A 20,128-nucleotide genomic window follows, 5' to 3' on the forward strand; every position below is an offset into this window, starting at 1 on the left:
CTGTATAATTTTCATTTCGAGGATTTCTTCTATTCTGCCAACCCAAAATAGAAAATTAGGAAGTGAAGATGCTGTATTTAACACTAACTGGAGAAACAAATTAAAGCACGGATGAACTTCAAGCAATATGAGAAATGTTTTCACATCATTAGCCTGTGCCTTGCAGCTGTCACACTTAAAAGCATTCTTAAGATTATTTAATAAAAGATTACATTTTCTAAGATAGATGAATTATAAATGGGATGGTATCATATACCCAGGTTTGAGTAAAAAGGCTCATAAGATCATGTTGAAACTATAGTTAGATGTTTACACTTCATTATTTAGATGTGGACAAAGAGAACCAAAATAGAATTTTGTATATAGGTCATAAGATAAATTGTGCAGAGGCAAAACCTTTGCTAAGATTTAGAACTACTGATATCACTTTGCAATATTTTTGTTAAATGCATGAAAGAAGAAAAATCTGCATTTTGAATGGCTTCTGTGACATAATGACACATTGTTAAATTTGTAAACAACACTGTGTTAAAAATAATAATAAATTGCACACTAATCCCATTTCTTTTCTCCAAATAGGGTAGAACAAGAAGGAATAGCAAAAATTGCTTAATGTACATAGAAGCGGGGAAAAAGGATCCTCCTTTCTTCTTCTGCTCTTAAGGTATTTGTTTAAAAAGTCTACATCTATAACTACAAATATATACATATCTATGTATATCTTCATGTTTGTATAAAGTAGTTTTGCTTTTGGCATGAAGTTTTAAGTAGTCACACTTATTCAACCCCTACCTTTAGAGGGCCTTGAGCAGAATATAAAAACCAAACCAACCTTGACTTTCTCTTATTCACTGCTAGGTTAGTCCTGAGATGGCTGGTAAAATTCTGCTCTTACACTACTGATCAGCCTAAACTGCATCATAGATACACTAAAGCAAACAATACAATAAAGGATACTTTATTTCCGGAGATTGTAAATTGTAGTATTTCTTTGAAGTTAGTTTTTTCCAAATTATATTCCAACTCTCTCCATTCCTGATTCAATCACAACCATTCCTAATTTTTACCTTTATTAGAGTTCTATAAAATATTTAGTTTGGATAAATAAAGGATTTCTATTGAGTAAATTGAAAATACTTCTCTACATGAAATGCATTTTAGCTATTTTCATAACCATCATTCACATCAGAAAACTGCGATCCTAAAACCCTGTATACTTCAAGTTAAATAACCACATTACTAGTGGTTTTATTACATCTAATACTAAATAATAATAACAACCCCTCCTGCTGGCAGTTGAAAAATTTTTAAATTGAAAAAAAAATACACAAACACATCTAAACTTGAAAACTATTTATATTGTATACAAACAAAAGGGAAAAATTTAGCTAAGAAATAACTGAGGGTAAATTAAACCAACAATTCTTCAGAGAACACTTCTTGGAGAAGTAGAATTAAGGGCCATATTTATACATAGAATTTTAAATAGGTGGCAGCCTCATTGTTAGCAATATATTTGAAATGTGGGAGCATGCATAGCTAGATTAAAATGTATCTGACGTTTCTCATCACATTTTTTCAATGTCAATGGGCGTTTTATAAAATGTCTATGCATAATTATCAGTGTAAGATAAGTGATTTTTCTACCAGGCCAAGTCTATGTCATCATCAATAAAACTGAAGGATATAAATAAAGAACTAGAAGAAAACTCAGGTCTTACCTGTACAAAAGTACCTGAAGTATTTTTGTAATAAACAGAATAATATTGTATAATCCCATTAGGTTTTGAAGGAGGCATCCAAAAGAGCATTATTGATGAAGAACTGAGATTTGCATAATGAACATCTTTGGGAGGATCACTTGGTGCTATAAAAAACACAATTGAACAGAAAACTGTACTTGTGGCTCCAAATAACGTCTGAAATGTTCTAAATTTTACCTGTCTTTGGTAAGTGATGACCATCGTTTTTAAAAAAAAAAAATTAGAAGTCAGAAATGAAATCCATAGACTCATTGGGTCATCCCTCTCACACTATATCATAGCAACATCCAAGCAGAGGACTGTTAGATTTCTTACTGGTAAAACACAATCCCAGCTCTAAAATATGCCTACTGCCCTGTATTTGAAAAAAACAAAACAAAACATTATAACAAGTCTCCAATATAAAACACATAATACGAAATTCTAATTTAACTTAGAATCTTGAAATCTGATAATAGAGAACAAAGGGAGAGAGCTGACTTCATGCATTTTACTTTGTTTCATTTAACAAATACATAAAATGCTTACTGTCAAGTTCTGTACTGAGTGCATTTACAAATATAAACTCATTTAATCCTCATAAGGACCCTGTAAATTAGGTATATATCATTTCCATTAATACAGATAGGAAACTGAGGCACAGAGAGATTAGCTTTCCCAACATCACACAGCTAGGAAATGAACAAAAAGCCATTTTGCCTCCAAAACAATGACAGATATTAAGCTATTTAATAATACATTTCAATATTTAATGCTTTTTTCTGAGTAGGATCTTCTTTTACTTGGCCTACATCCAAAAGAACTCACCTCCCTCAGGTGTTCGAAAGTTAATGATACTGCTTCTCATTTTCCCATCACCAAACCTGGTGCTAGCTGTTACATAAGCATTATATTCAACATCATAGTCCAAATCTGAGAACTCTAATGATGTTTCAGTTACATTAATAGCTTTTAATGATGATCTATCCCTGGGAGAAAAAAAAGAAATTATCTGTATAATTGACTATTAAACATTACATATACATTTTGAGCACAAGCACATTAAAAATAAGCAACACTGATGCACAGAAATATCTTAACCCAGATTAACAGAATAAAGAAGCCACTTACTCTGAAATGCTGAAATGCTGAAAAGAGTGAAATTCAAAATAATTCAATAAATAAATTTCTTTTGTTTTCAAGTATATTTAGTGATTCAATCAACATTAATAAGATGTTCATATTAGAATTTACCTGGACTGATTTCAATGGAGCTCTAGGAATACTGTGTAGTCCAAATAATTACACTACTCCTTTCATACCCATGTTTTAGTTTGTTCAAATATTTGTTCTTTTTAAGTGTTGGCAACATCTTATTTATACTCTTTATTTGTCAAATTCACTTTTCATATATTGTACAAAAGTAATATTTACCTTAGACCAATTCAAAAAATAGTAAATATTTGAATAGTAGTATCATCTAAAATAGTGAGCTTATGGGTTATCTTTCATTTATTAATTATATTAATTACCCTTTAATTATTAATTTATAATAAATTATGTATTAACTGGAAACAAACTGAAAATAATGTATGTATAATATACAAAAAAGAAAAAGGTAGAGCTCATGTCTTTCATCCAATTAAATCTTAGAAGTATTTAAAATGTAACTCCAGAAAAGAAAACACAAATAATTATTGATTAAAAACTCTCCAAGTAAGTACTGAAATCACAAGGGGAAAAAGAAAATCTAAAGAACAAAATGTTGCTAAGTAACATAAGACTACAATTATTTGTTTTCAGTCATGGTCGTAGAGTTTCTATAGTTTTGAATTAAGTATAGATTAGAATCTAAATTAAAGAATGAACATGTATATAGGGGTACTGAAAACTGCATTTAAAAAGAAATTTAGGGGCACCTGGGTGGCTCAGTCAGTTAAGTGTCTGACTCTTGATTTCGACTCAGGTCATCCTTTCAGGGGCCTGGGATCCAGCCCTGCTTCAGGCTCTGTGCTCAGTGGGGAGTCTGCTCGAGATTTTCTCTCTCCCACTGTCCCTCCCCCACCTCTCTCTCAAATAAATAAATCTTTCAAAAAAAAGAAGTTTAGATTTTTAAGAGCAATAAAATTAATTATGAAAGAATGTAAGTAAGGGAATATGATCAACATCACAGAAAAAGTATCTCTCGTGTAATCTCATTTTTCCTCTGTATCACAAAGCACCCAAGAAGTAAATGGATATTTCCTCTGGATATAAAATGCTCTCTCTTTGCCATTGAAATAATTAAGAGTATCCACAAAGACAGACATTTCAGGCATGGTTTTACTATTACAAAAGTGTCAATCCACTCCAAATATTAAGTACAGTTATCTGAAAAGTAGTTGGAAAGCTTACCATAGTGAGAAAAATATGGATTCGGAATATGTGACTGGAGACAGGCAGGATTAGCAAGGCTATTCAGCAATTTGAAACAGTTCCATCAGACAGTGTCTCTCAGAAGCAGTAGGGACTTCACTGAGACCCAGGAGGGGGCTTTTAGAACTTAATGCTGTGGCTGTTAGTCTCGGAGAAAGATGCCTTGTCATAGAAACTTTACCCAATTCCATACTCCTGTCATTGGTCACAGGTCATTAGAACGCTGCAGTATGGTTAATCCAATTCAGATCTCCAAAGCTATGAAATTAGCTAAAGGAATCTAATTGCATTTTATCTATTTTTAAAATTCCTTGTCAAGCATATTTTTTAATGCTATGTGCTGCCTTGCATCACTACCTTCTTGCCCTGACCTTCACAACAAAGTAATGCAGATGACTAAGCCTACAAGAAGAAAAACCCTGATTATGTTCCATAAATAATGTAGAATGGAGGCAATTACCTGGAAAAGGCAAGGCAAAAGTAAATTCTGTCTCATCTCCAGATATGTTGGTAAGAAGAAGATAGTCTTTATAAATTGTCTGAATAACAAAACCAATAATCCACCTCAGCATGTACAGATATAGTTTCGACATCTATACTGGTTTACCCTGAGACAAAATAGGACTAACAGAATATTTCAGGTACTGATATGTCTTGCTGTTTCAGGTTTTTTTGTTTTTCTTTTGGAGCTTAGGATTTTTGCTGATATTTTAATGACTAAGGTAAAAAATATCTGAGCATCAGTAAACTTCAACTGAAATTTCAATTTCTGATCCAAATTCAGAACATAGATTAAGAGACAGTTTGCTCTATAACTGAGAATTTGGAAGTAAAAATGAGAGAGAAGTGCTGCTGTCCCTGAGGATCTGACTCCATCCTCCTTGCTCTTATGCAGTTGCCAGATTGGAGGAAAGACCCATGAACCTCTGGGCTGACGCCTGAGCTCTCTGCACCCCAAGGAGGAGTCTCAGTGAGCAGCCCTGCAGTTCAGATGGGTCACACTCCGTCCCGTGCATGAGAAACCCAGGTTTGACACGGCCATAATCTTTTGGTTCTAACTGGCTTAAAGATCTCTGTTTTATTCTTATTAGTTTAAAAATACTATAATAGGAATATTAGGTGTTCCATTCGAGTGTTTTATTTCCATTTATAAAAGTATATGTTCTTCTATATCTTGCTTGTTTTTTGCTTATATGATCTATGTGATAATAACAATGACCTATACCATTATTTTTCCTAATTTGGATATATCATAGTTATTCAGCCATTCTTCTATAAAATTAACATTTAGGTTGCTTTCTCTCTCTTTCTCTTTTAGTTACTGACCATGATGTAGTAATCATTCTCACACAAATGCCTTTTCATAATGGCACCTGGATTTCTATAGGTTAAATTCCCAGTAGTGTAATCATTGAATCAAATGGTTTTTTTTAAATTCTTATTATTATTGTTCCAAAATTGTTTCCTTTCCAAACTATGAGTGATTATAATTTAGAGCCACAACAACAATGTGTGAGAGCACATCTTTCGGCAAACTCTTATTACTAGTCTGGATATTAATCTTCTTAATTACTGCAAGCTTGACCAAACAAAAATCTATTTAATCTATACATCCCTAACCATTTGTGAGACAGAATATCTTTTCATATGTATATTGGTCATTTGTGGTCCTCTTTTCTTTTTTGCATAACACATTTCCTTTTCTATATTTTACTGTAATGTTTTAAATGGAAAACAATATATATTAGAGTTAGAAAGGCATTGTTCTTCCAATTAGTGCTCCAAACAAAGGACAGATACCTCCCCAGCCCCTCTGAATTTAGAAATGATATGTATACAATCAACATTTGACAAAATTTATTGAACATCTACTTTATTCAGGAACTATGTTAGAAATAAATATGAGTAAGATTTAGGCCCTGTCTTCAAAATAGACAAAATGGTAAATAATTATAAAACAATTAATTCATACAATGGGATCCCTTTAAGGACAAGGACAAAACCTCTCCCCAACCCGCCCCACCAGTGGCTAACAGCAAAGAAAAGGAGATGAGCAAAAAAATTAAATCTGTAAAAAAATAAATAAATCTGTAAAATTTGACATTGGTAACATCTAGAAAAGGAGACTAAAGCATAGCTCCCAAAGATGTAGGAAATTGTTGCCTAGAAAGTTAGTTTGTAAGGTTTGTGAGCAGAATAGGGAGCTGAGTGTGGTGGGGAGGGAAAGAATGGAGGCCTCCCTGACAAAACAGATCTAAGTCTTACATATCCAAAAGTATGAACTGTGTAGAAATGGAAGGAATATAAACGCCAACAATATTTAATCTCTAAAATAGGTAACTTTCAACATCAGGCAAACCTCCTAGTCAGTGTAAATTTTCAAACTAAAAAAAAACTTGAGGGGAGTCCTCAGTGCCTTTGTTTTACTGATTTAATTGTAGAAACTTACTAGAACATTTTAAAAGCTTTCTTGAATTTGAGACATGAAAAGAATCTGAATGACCTTGGAACTATTCTGAATAAATATAGGATGCAGTTTTTCTGTCTATACTCATTGGTAACACCAAGAAAATGTCTTGGGATGGGATTAATGGAGTCTTTAAAATGAAGTTATTTCCTCATTATGATTTTTTTTTTCAAAAAACAGAGCACATTTTGACGTCTAAGCATAAAGGAAATTCTAGAGTAGAAGAGCAGTTTCTTTGGTCTGGTTTAGAACTTTCTTTTCTCATCTCTTATCACATCAAGATCATGTTAAGCAATAACTGCCAGTGAAGGAATCTTGAGCACCAAAACCACCTGGGAAGACTGAAACAAATTCCATTTCCCTAAGCATGAACATGAATGGATTTCTACACATGGTTTGAGACCCTTTGAAAGGTCATGGTCTTAATTCTAAATTTCATCATTTGGTATTTTTTTCCATGTGGGTAATCTAACCAAATGACATATCCATCCTTGTCCATTCCTATGTATTTATTTTCAAAGCTATAATCTGCTGTTATATAAATATTCTAGATTAAATATTGTACTCACTAAATAACACGTCCAATCATAATTTCAGCATCCACTTACTTGACTCTGTCAAATATTCTCTTCCTCTATGAACCAGTGATTTTCACTCTAATTTTCCCAGTATAAGGAACCTACACTTCTATGTTTCACCTTACTCTAGAACAACTACCCTGCATAGTTGAGTAGGTCTAACAGACTCACAATTATGTATTAAACAACCCCAAACTAGTAAGACAAAATTGCTGCACAGTCTATGATCCTAAAGCTCTTCCAGAGTTTCAGAGAAAGTCTGAGTGAAAGCAGGGTATTTATTTGTTGTCGCTGTTTTCTTATTGTCATCATTTGGTTGGCTGGTTGATTTGGCTTGATTTTGTCTTGTTTGTTTGCCTTTAGCAGAAAAGACAAGATAAGATCAAAGGAAAAAGCCATAAAGAGAATGAGGTTGAAGCTGGGGAGCCATTTATAAACCATGATCCTAGAGTAGACACAAGGAATTAAGGACCAGAAGACAGGAGGAGGGTTGTGCTTGAGCTGAAGGAAAAAGATTTCATTCCCCGAGAGTGGATGCAATTCCTCAGGCCAGAAGAAGAAGTTTGAATTTTATTACAAGGGGAGTGGAAAGTCCTTGGAGTATTTTCTCTAGCAGTGTGATCTTTGGGTACAGGGTTAAAATAAAAATTTTAAATCCTGTACAATATTGAAATTCATATTCTCCCAATAGATGGACAGATAGAGATATATGTACACCCTTATTCCAGCCTCAAAAATCCATGTATCTGTGCTGCCCACCTCCCTAGCTTCATCATCTCCTGCTTTCTTCCTGTACCATTATGCTTAAGATATAAGGCTGTCTTGCTGTTACGCACGCAAGCTTCCTACTGTTAACCACATCTAATGAAATTATTTGAGCTCCTACATCCAATTAGTATATCCCGGATTTTCAGCCATGTGTCAATAAATTCCCATTTTTGTGTAAGCCAGTTTAATTTGGGTCTAGTCATTTGAAACTAAAAGTCTTGACTGAAACCTCTTCCCATTCTCCCAGCAGTTTCTCACATGCCTTGATCCTGAGTATTTCCACCATCTGCATCATTCCTCCCTGAACAAGCTCTACTTTGTCTATACACTATAGACAGAGACCAGTAACCAAATGGTTTGCATATGAAACAGTATACTTATTCCCTCACAATGAATATATCAATTAATGCAGACCAATAACAAACGAGTGATTTTTTTGGTAGAAATAGCCCACATGAGTTGATGCAAGAAGCTGAATTTATTATAACCCCATAAATGTTTATTACAAATACTTTTATCAAACTAAGACTTCCCTTATCCTATAAGTATACTGCTGAGCATTTAGAACAAATGCCAGTTATAACACTTATTCCTAGTGATTTGAGAAGTGCATGATTTAGGACTAAGATCTAGGTATGAATTCTTACTGTCATCTTCTAGCTCTGTAAATTTAAGTAACTCCTTAATCTCAGAACTCAGCTTCCACACCTACAAAGTGGCAATAATATTCTCTTTATGATATTTTTATGAAAAATAAATAACATAGGTAAGAAACTTAACACATTTGTCCCAAAATACTACGACTACACTATCCCTCTTGGGCCCTTTTGCCTACCTCTCCAAGATGTTTTGTTCCCCAAGTCTGTAATGCAAGGAAATCACAATCTCTCCCAGCTGTGTACATATCACAAATGTGATTTAAAGACCCCTAAATTGAGGGTGTAAAAATTCAAGATCCACCCAAGCAAAATAAATGACTGAGAAGACTGGATTTGAAACAGGGTGTAGTGGGAACTCTGGTAAATTGCCAAGCAACTGCTCCATATAAAGACAGCTTCTATTCAACTCCAGCTGATTTTTATCACAGGGAATATGGCAAACTTCCCGATTTCTGTAAGAAACAAAGGAACCTGAAGTTTTACTAGAGATCTATTCATTGTTAAATGCTGACAGAATTCTTCAAAATTTATTAACAGTTCACAGGTCCAACAAAGCACAGGTGGCCCACAAGTAGCCTGTTTATGACTTGGCACCCACGTTCATCCAGGTCATTCAGAAAAATGACTAACAAGATAGAACTGAGATGGAGCTTTTAACATCCCACTAGAAACCTCAAGTTAAACAACTCAAGTGCATCCTTGTATTGAACCACTTCCTCTACCTGTGTTCATATCTCTCCCAGCCCAATTTGACCCCAATATTCTATTTCTACAATGCTACTTATCAACTTCCTGGCACAGTTCATTCATATGCCTCCAAGCCTTCATATAAAATTGTCCTCCTTAATCCATAGAGGATACATTCCAAGATCCCCAGTGGATTTCTGCCTGAAACCATAGACAGTTCCTAACCCTATCTATATTACGTTTCTTTCTATATATACATACATATGATGAAGTTTAATTTATAAGTGAGGCACAGTAAGAGATTAACAACCATAATAAGATAGAATAATTATAACAATATATTATAATAAAATTATGTGAATGTGACCTCTCTTAAAATATCTTATTGTACTGTACTCACCCTTCTTCTTGTGAAGATGTAACATGATGAAATGCCTATGTAATGAAATGAAGCGAGGGGAATGATGTAGGCATTATGATGCAGCATTAGGGTATTATTGACCTTCTGATGATTTGTCAGGAGGATCATCCACTTCTGGGCTGTGGTTGACTGTGGGTAAGTGATATTGCAGAAAGCAAAACCGCAGAAAAGGGGAGACTACTGTACTGTTTCCAATGAGATGTTCTCCTGATTTATCAATCTATCTTTACAACCTTCCCTTTCTGATTATTGATCTATATTGTATGCTCAAACAGGTAGTTTTAATAGGGTGAACATATTTTAGAAAACTGAAAGCAACAGAACTAAGCATACTTTGAGCAAATAGAAGGCCATTTCAAAAGGTAAACTTTTATGTTACAGGAGAAATTATTTGACCAATGACATTCTAAAAAAAGCTGACTTCCTAATATACTACTTAGCAAGTATTTTTAGAATTATTTCACACACATACTTTATCTCCAATTAGTCTACAATCATTTTTAAATTCTCTCTCTATCTTCTATCTCCCCACAGAGTTTAATAAACATTTGTCAGACTGACTAGTTCAGAATTACTTCTCAAAATTACTACTAAGAAAATGAGAAACATTTAAAAGCCAAGATTTGTACATAAGCTAGAATTTTCAACATTACTTTCACTCCAGTCTTTTAGCTATACCTCATATGGCATTCACCTAGAAGATTTATAAACAAAAAAAGAAAACTACTGTTAAATTTTACTAAAAATATAGAAGCAAAATTGCTAAACAAATCCAAGTTGAATTCAACTATAGATGGTTCCCAACTTACAATGGTTCCACTTAGGATTTTTCCATTTCATGATGGTGTGAAGAGCAATACACATTCAGTAGAAAGTGTACTTGGAATTTTAAATTTTGACCTTTTCCCTGGCTAGCCATATGCAGTAGGATCCTCTCTCATGATACTGGGAGAGGCAGCAAGCCACAACTCCCAGTCAGCCACACTATCATGTGGATCAACAACCAATACACTTATAACCATTCTGTATCCATATGACCATTCTGTTTCAGTAAAGTATTCAATAAATTACATGATGTATTCAACATTTTATTGTAAGGTAGGTCTGTGTTGGAGGATTTTGCCCAACTGTAGGCTAATGTAGGTGTTCTAAACATATTTAAAATAGGCTGGGCTAAGCTGTGGTATTCTGCAGATTAGATATATTAAATACATTTTTGACTTAATGATACTTTCAACTTATCATGGGTTTATCAGAATGTAACCCTATTGTGAGTCAAGGAAGATCTATATAAAGTAAGTAAATGAGCTTTGTATCAGTTTACTACAATACTACACCTCAATCTAAAGTGTATTAAAAGAATAACTGCTCTATTAGGAATTCATTTATTTAATGGTGGTTGCCCTTGTAATGCAAAGATTGTTTATCGTTTAGACATATATAAGCATAATTTATCAACATAACTGAGGGAAAAAATGCTACTTTATCATCTTGATAAATGATAAAAGCTATTGCACAAAACAAAGTTTAAAAGGAAACATCATTTAAAAATGCAATTAGTTAAAGCAGATTTCTGTGCACACCATCTAAAAATCAAATGTGATTCACATAGGGGTGGTTATAAAATGTCTGCACATTAAACCTCATTTTGTAGAGAAATATTCATGACAAAGAGAGAAGTCACCCATTATAATTAATAAAATTGGCAGTCTGCATTTGGTAGACATACTGGCTCTTTAACTGAACGAGTCAGGGCAAAGTGGCCACATTCCCACAACTGGACTCCAAGTTCATTTTTCACAAGGACACCTTACTCAAAACAGGCTGTGGGGCCTCTGCAGTTGAACCTTGCCCCTGGATTATGAGACCAGCGAAGTTAGCATGATTCTCATGGCTACTTTGACTTCAGAGTATCTTATTTATTGAAGTGGAACTTTCTGAATGGAGAGACTGAGTTACTGCCCGCCCAGTAAAATACACCTATAAAATTTTCAGTAACATTCTAGATTCAGGCAGACAGTCAACAGTAAAATACATGCCAGTAGCCTGTTCTTGACAGATTATACAGCAGCCCTGGTCAAGAATTTCTTTCCCTACAAGAGTCTTAAGATTGTTTGCTAGTTAATGCTTTGTTTTTTTGGTTATTTGCTGGTTTTGATGAATTTGCTGTGATCCAGTTCAATTATTTTTTTAGAGTCATCCTATAGCTGGGGATATACTTCAACAGTCTTAAAAAGGGGTCCCTGGCTCTCCCCAGTACAAAGGAGGGAGGTGATTCTCTTGGATGATGCCCCATGTAGTGACCACCTTAATTCTGCAACCTTAAACTCTCCAGTTGATCCTAGGAGCAGCTTCTCTGACTCAGTGTCTCTATAAACTCTCTGAATGGCAGTAAAAAGGGCTTGCTCCTTCTTAGGATGGAGAGAAAAATGATAAGCCTCTTACAGAATCTCTGTCTTCAGTATGCCACCATGTTCGCAAGATCTAAAAGCCCCTCTAGCAGATCATCCGGGGCTAGGGAAGGATGTGGAAGTCACCTTTGCAATCCTGCCCACTGTAGATCGATGAAAGCATCTAGCTATCTGAAGGTTAAGACAGACACGTTAAGAGACCTAGGGCATTAGAATAAGCCTGAGGTTGGATCAAGGAAGTCACCTTTGCAATCCTGCCCACTGTAGATTGATGAAAGCATCTAGCTATCTGAAGGTTAAGAAAGACATGCTAAGAGAGCTAGGGCATTAGAATAAGCCTGAGGTTGGATCAAGGATAGAACGGAAAATCAGAACTAGAAACTGTGACTAGAAGCTATGACTACAGGTGGGCAGCAGCATGATTCCCAAAAAGCCAGGTAAGATGAGCCATAATATCACAGACTTGAGAATCCCTGACCCCACTTTCAGTGGGCTTCCCTTGTACCTAGAATCCATCTTATGAAGTGAGACAGAAAAGAGACACACCTCAAAAGAGGAGAGAGAATGCACCACTGGGGAGCTGAATTTACACAGCATGATCACTGTATAGAGGGATGAGACTGTCCCTACCATATGGGCCAGAAAGCCCAGTCATAAAATCTTGATTCTCACTTTTGTTAACTTGTTTCACTTCCATTTCTCCTAACTCAATAAAATGGCATCATTCTTGATTCAAAAATCTAAAAGTCATCATTGATTCATCTTTTTTTTATCCCCACAGCCAGTGTATCTCCAAGTTCTGTCAACTCTCCTTCCTAGATGTAGAAAAAAGCTACCCACTTCTCCCCTCCATTGCCAGTAACATCTATTTCCCAGACTACTAAAATAAGCTCCTAGCTAGTATTCCTGCTAACAGTTTTGCCATCTACAATTCTTTCTCCATAAAGTACCCAAAGTGCTTAAAATCCTCTAATAATTTTTATTACAGTTAAAATGAAAATTCAAATCCTTTTTGTGGCTTGGCTCCTGACCTTTGTCTGCCTCCTATCCCTCAGTATTACTCTGTCTCTCTAACCCCCAGCAACACTGACATCTCTGGTCTTCAAAATGACAAATATGTTTTTTCACAGAGCCTATACAGCTGATATTCTTTATTCTTGGAAAATTCCACCTTGCAGATCTTCATACGATAAAAAGCTCAGTCTTGTCATCCAGACTGTAACTCAGAACTTTTTCAAAAAAGGATTTCCCTAAGCATCCCATCAAAAGTATCCCTCTTTCCCCTGACTTTCCTTCATTTGTTTGTTTATGGGATATATAGTCCAGTTATGCCTTTAGAATATAAGTTCCTTGACTGCAGGAGTCATATGTGTGTCTTGTTCACTGGTTTACAGACACTTTATCAATTTTGTTGAATGAAGTAAAGAAAAATGGATAAACGAATGAACTGGGCCACAGAGGAGAATGGTTACCTTCTTCCCATTGCTTCTCTTCCTACTGATATTTCTCATGCCACTCTCAATTTTTCCATGAGTAGGCAAAATGACTAGGCAAAATGACTAGGAAACAGGGAATGAAAAAAATAGGAAGTGCAGTTCTAAAGAGTGCAAAGGGTTTAAAGAGAGATTAGGGAAAGAAAAGTCTTAATTTAGGAAAAAGAAGAGTAGACTTCTTTAAAACATCATAGCTTCTCATCAGTGTTGGACCTTCAAGTCAGGAATATAAAGGTAAGAAATGCATATGTTCTATAAAGTATTGTATAAATTGTATTTTCTGAGTTGAAATATTTAAAAATCCACTAAGAAATATATAACTGGTGAATCTTTTTATGAGGACTTACATTAGATCAAAGTGAGGATTTTTATACTGAGTTTTCATGAAGCAGTAAAACCATGTTGTAAACTGATTTGATATGAGCTATAGGATTTAATCTTTTACAAAACTGACACATAAATAGGTAATCAGGGTAAAGGTGATCAGAAAAAAAACAGACACACTGCTTAAATTTCATTGGAAAATTGACCTTAAATAACAGATTTGTGAAGAAATATCTTTCAGTTAAATTTTAGTTAAAATTATTCTGCTCAAAGGAACTTAACAAGACAGTGACATACAGAATACTTGTGTAAAACTCTGAGTTTAAAATTATATGCTTGTATGCACAGAAGTTGATTAGTCAATGACTTTTAAGGGCAGAAATTTAGTATAATTATGCATGATATATACTTTTTTTAGGTACAAAAATTATGTTATTTGACTATGCATGGACCTCTACATAGTATGGGAAAGACTTGTTTCTTTAAAAAAAGCATATTAACTAGCCTATTAACAATCAGGTTCTTAATGTAGCATCACATTCTGAAATAAAAAAAACTACATTCCTATTATGTTACAGATTAATACTTGTTCTCAGAACTATTTCCAAAAAAGAAAAAACTTCTTACCAGACATAAACTGTGTAATAGAGGATAATTCCATTTGGCTCCAGGGGTGGTTGCCATGACAACTTCACCATGACACCAGACAACTGTTTTACAGAGAAGTCTTTGGGGGGAGAATCAGGAGCTGAAAAGTTAGGGTAAGGATAATACATTTTATTAAACATATATAACAGAAGGCTAAAGTGGAAATGCACAAAGTTTTCATTATAAACATTCTGGTAAATGAATCAGGCATAGTGTCTTTCTCCATGAGCATGGGAGACTAATTGTTTACTTTCAAAATGAGATGATAAAAAGAGATTTGCATGGTGGTGTTAGAACATCTGTTTCTGTGATTCAATGGAAAAAAATATTTCATGAGAAAAAAGAACAAGGGGTATGTCACAGTGATTCACCTACTGTTCAAGTACATCTTGGTAAATTATCATCCTCTAGTAAAAATAAAACTACTGGGGTGAATAAATATAATATGCAGTAAAAGTGCTCCTCAAACAATAAAAAGAAGTGGAAAAAAATCACACATTCAAGAAGTGGTAAGGTGATAAGCATAATACTGGGAGACCAGTTAAAATGACTGACCTCACAAATAAAAACTAGATTCCTCAATTTCAGTTGTCATTAAACTGTAAAATAGTATCAAAATTTATTCATTGAGTCTTCAAAATCGAATGGTGACAAAGAAAACCAATGTAGCACATAAATAAGAACATGGACAGGTTAGGGTCTACTTCTATTTTGCTATAACAGCATAAGGATTCAAATACCTTAGTCATTCTGCACTGGATAAGCACTAAAAAAAAATTACTAGCAACCTACTTAGCCAAGTTTATATTTACATTTAGACAAAACATTTAGAATGGCATTTCTCAGCTACTGTGTAACACCACAGTAATGTCTTAGAAGATTAACATACAAATTTTGCATATAGAAGGGTATAAATTACTAAAAATTTTTATCACTGTTATAGTTATGTAACATATAGTTATATGTGGAAAGTGAACTCATAGGTAGCTAATAGAAGTTTAAGAATTTGTTCAGATCTTTGAACAATGTTAATTTATAGATTAGCACATGTGCACATCACTTTTTCCAATAATTTGAAGAAAATCTTACCTGAATTATTTTAGTTTCTTTTTGATTTTCTGAATAATCTCAGCTAGATTGTGTGTGTACAAATGCTTGTTTGTGTATATGTGTGTTTTCATTATATTGGTAATAACAAATTTCCAACAACATAAAAATTATTGAGCAGAGAAAAGGTTTATGAGATGAATTCTAAAGAATAATGGTAACAGTTGTATTCATATTTTCGTTTGGTATTCTCACAGGCACTACAATAAAAATGCTATCAAATATTGATTATCACAAGAATCCATGTATCACTTAGAAACGTCTGTTTCCCAAGATATGAATTAATTCTGAGAACTCTCATTTGTCAAAACAAAAGCCTGTCATATTTCTACTAACATCTTTACAAACTTAACTTATATCTTTACAAACTTAATTTTTGTTTATTATTGGGAAAAAAAGGATTTAAATCAAAAATAGTACTGATTTAAAACCTAATATGTTATAACTAAGTATTTCTATTCTATAATATGTTTTAAGCTTTTATGTCAAATATCAGATAATTCTGAGTGTTTTATTTTAATTTCAGTATATCCTTGAGTATTTTCCTTTTTTATGCAAAACTTTTTATTGCTAATTAAATACAATTAACATGTCTATCTAAACAAAATATGTACTATAGCAGACTAAGCCTTAATCATTTTGACATTTGTATTCTGAAGCACAATTTTAAAAAATGAAATTGGTAAAGGGGATTAAGAGGCACAAACTTCAGGCATAAAATAAATTTTTAAAAATTAAATTTACTTTAAAGAAAGAAAGAGGGAAATTGGAATACATAAATGCAATAATATCATTTGCAATCTATCTAATTCATCATGACAGAGCATATGAGAATAGGCCAGAAGGGTATTCATAAGACTCTTCCACCCTCTGGCTGCTGTGGTCTTTCCTATCTCTCATCCTCCCTCTTCACTCACTTTCCTTCCGGTCACAGCTTAGCTGTAACTTCCCCAATTACACTTCCTCTGATGCCTAAAGTAGCTAAAATTCCTCTTTTGTCCTTAGGAATAACTTGGGGGAAATACTTAAGCCAGTGATTAAAGTTATAAAGATTATTTTTCTATACACAAATCAAATTTAGATCTCTTCCACTAAACCACAAGTTTCATGAGGGCCAAGAGCACCAAATACCCAAGAAAGAAAAGCTTCTCAGTCCTTTATCCATTCTTGATTTGCTGAAATTTTTCAGTAAAAGGGTCTTGTTCTTCAACCTGCTCATTAGCAATTATATCAATGACTTGGCCAAGGACTTAGATGGTAAGTTCACCATGGTGACTTATACCATGGTCAGTTTAACAGTCCAGGTAATTCAGATACACAGTATAGTTTGAAACTATTGACTTTAGTGGTAAACAAACAAACAAAATGGACAAACAAAAAAGTCAAAAAACAACTCTGTCTGCTCAGCATATATGTTTACTACTGGTCTAGGTTCCTGCATATAGACCTCAAATTCTTACCATCAGGACTATTTCATTAAGTTAGAAAAAAAAAAAGTGGATACTATGTTCAAAAGGGCATTGCACAGATGATTTAGTACATCTTTCTTAGGCATTACCTAAGATGGAAAAAAGAGCTAACCTCACCCCTGCCCCAGCGTTTAACAATCGTCCCATTGGGAAGGATTTATTTATTAGGTTAATTTTTACTTTCTTTCAGCATAAAGAATTGAACTATGAAAGAATGAAAAGTTGGACAGGTTTGAGTTTTGATGGAGAAATAAGCATAGTTAGTAGATGCAATGACTAAGGAAGACCAACCCATGAGAGTACTTAGAACTTGGGACAAACCGAGCAGCCCACCAGGATGCTTTAATGAAGTAATTTGATGGAGGCAAAAACAGGGAAGGACCTGAAACAGAGGAGAAAGCTCTGAAGATTCTCATTTTGGACAAAATAAGAACAATGCAGAGAAAGGCCTTCCCTCTTCTAGAAGTATATAATGCACATTTTGTCCTGGTGAATGATTAGAATCTGAACATCCACAGAATGCAACCAAACCTGAGGATAGAAAAACTTGAAAGAGAGGTGGGGAAAGACACCCTACAAACACTTATGATATCCCTCATGACAACAGGACTTCCCTTTGCAGAAATAAAAATAAAAATAAGTCTCAAATATATACAATGTATAAAACATAAAATGCAAATCCAAATCCCAAATATATTCCTCAAAAGTAATTTTCTTAGCATGATATATGCCTAGAACTTGGTGAGGTACCAGTGTAAAGTGGTCTCAGTAGTAAAGATGATTTTATTCAGGTTAGGAAAAGATATGTTTATTCAATATGAAGGCTATTAACATTCAGGAATAGCATCTTGGCAAATTATGTAGAGAAACCTGGAAACTGGCCTGAACTCATTAGCAAGCTAATCCTAATAGAGTAAAAAAGACTGCAGGTTGATATAACAGAATCTACTACAAAACTGATGTAAATATCTATTCTTATGAACATTAAAGTTGAAAAATACAGTCATAACCTATATTAGTTGATGTTCAGACCATTCAAACCAAGATTTTAGCCTTAAAAATTCCCATAAAAAATATTGCTGATTTTTTACAGAGCAAGGATGACTTCAGAATCAAAAAAGAGCATTTCAGGGGTGCTTGGGTGGCTCAGTCGGTTAAGCGGCTGCCTTTGGTTCAGGTCATGATCCCAGGGTTCTGGGATCAAGCCCCACATCAGGCTCCCTGCTCAGCGGACAGCCTGCTTCTCCCTCTCCCTCTGCCTGCCTCTCTGCCTACTTGTGTGCTCTCTCTTACAAATAAATAAATAAATTTTTTTTTAAAAAAAGAGCATTTTATACCTCATTTTATTGAACATGAATCTGACTTTGCTAGCTTCTTTTACTCCATGACAATGAAATCTCTGTATAATGCTGGCACAGCACACAACTGATACCCAAGTCTAGTAGAATTTTTACATTATATCTTCATTTTATTTACATGTTTTTTTTGAAATGTGATGGATTCAAAATAAATCTGTATCCACTACTGTATTTACCATCTTCTTCAGTCAGTACACTTATGGGTTCGCTCCGCACTCCTTCACCCCTGAGTGTACTAGCAGACACCTCAATCTTGTATTGGGTATATTTCTTCAGTCCTAAAAAGAAATCAAATAAATAAGACTTACAAAATATCATTTAGTAATATGCAAGAGGCAGACTATGAAATGACTTAATATTCCAAAAGTAAAAACTAAATGAAAATGAAGTGCTTTCAAATAGTAAGTCCTGTTACAAAGACAAAATATGACAAAGTATTGACTTAGAGTATTCTTCCATGTGACTGTAATAAACTCCTAGTTTATTAAACTAAAAAGCCAGAATTGTCCTTCCCTGTATAAAACTAATCATACTTACCATTTATAATATAAAAGCAAGGTAATATTTTGTGCCCACTGTCAATATTAATGTAAATACCTAACATTATATATTATTTTTTACCTTTAATGCTCTGGGTCAAAGAGGTTGTATTTATAGTTCTTTCCTCATTTCCATTACTTCTCCTGAGATAAATTGTGTATTTTTGTATAATTCCATTAGGACTATTCGGGGGAAGGAATGACAGCTCAATCTCTCCAGAAGATATATTTTTATAAGTAATATTTTCTGGTGCACTATCAGGCACTGGGAAAAAACAAAAATATAAATGCATAAAATAATTCTATACTAAAAATATATTCTCAAAAAAACCCATTTTGCTGAAGTCTTCACCCAAGTGCACTAGGATACATATATAAGAACATCCTAAATAAAATAAGAGACACAAAACTTATACACTTACAACTATGTAAGAAAAAATTGCATCTCAAAAGAAAATTCATACTATGATTCTACAGAATAATGCTTATAGGATGATATGTTTATTAAAATACTTGAGATGGTATTAAACTGTCTATCACTGCAGAACACACAGACGCAAGAAAGAAGTTTAAAAAACAACTAAAAATCAATTTGGCCTTTCATTAATAATGATAATATATAAAAGATTAATAATTTGGGTACAAAACAAGATGTATGACAAGGCAAGGAACCTCTCCTAAATACAATGATACAATGCTGCACATTAGGACCTGGCAGCAAACCAGTCTTCCAAGGATACAAGATAACATTAAATAAAATACAAGTTTTATGTATCTACTAATGTTCTTATTGTATTGAATCTTATGGTCATAAAATGGTTCTCTATGTATATTCAAATGCTAGTACTACATGTGGGATTCTGATTCTGATAAATATTGAAACAGACATCCTAAACTGAATAACTATCTTAATTAAAACAGTTAAAACCCTTCATAAAATTGAAACAAAGTTTTCTCTGCAGGAATTGCAGAGTGGATAAGGAAGTTAGAAATCTGTGGTAGCCAAAAAAACAAAAGCAAAAAAATTTAAATTAAACAAAAA

The 20,128-nt window shown here is 33.8% G+C and overlaps 1 protein-coding gene across 8 annotated transcripts in view; it reads right to left on the reverse strand.

Annotated features, from left to right (window-relative positions):
- PTPRQ (protein tyrosine phosphatase receptor type Q) overlaps positions 1-20,128 on the reverse strand; it is a 243,858-nt gene that overhangs the window by 129,000 nt on the left and 94,730 nt on the right. For all 8 annotated transcript variants that reach the window (XM_027595088.1, XM_027595090.1, XM_027595089.1 and 5 more), the window contains 5 exons: positions 19,169-19,351; positions 18,724-18,825; positions 14,593-14,713; positions 2,571-2,731; positions 1,722-1,867 (listed from right to left, as the gene is read on the reverse strand). In XM_027595088.1, the coding sequence (XP_027450889.1) occupies positions 1,722-1,867; positions 2,571-2,731; positions 14,593-14,713; positions 18,724-18,825; positions 19,169-19,351 (713 nt within the window). The remainder of the gene's footprint in view (positions 1-1,721; positions 1,868-2,570; positions 2,732-14,592; positions 14,714-18,723; positions 18,826-19,168; positions 19,352-20,128) is intronic.

Source organism: Zalophus californianus, chromosome 9, assembly GCF_009762305.2.
Source record: "Zalophus californianus isolate mZalCal1 chromosome 9, mZalCal1.pri.v2, whole genome shotgun sequence".
In the NCBI taxonomy this organism is placed as follows: domain Eukaryota; kingdom Metazoa; phylum Chordata; class Mammalia; order Carnivora; family Otariidae; genus Zalophus; species Zalophus californianus.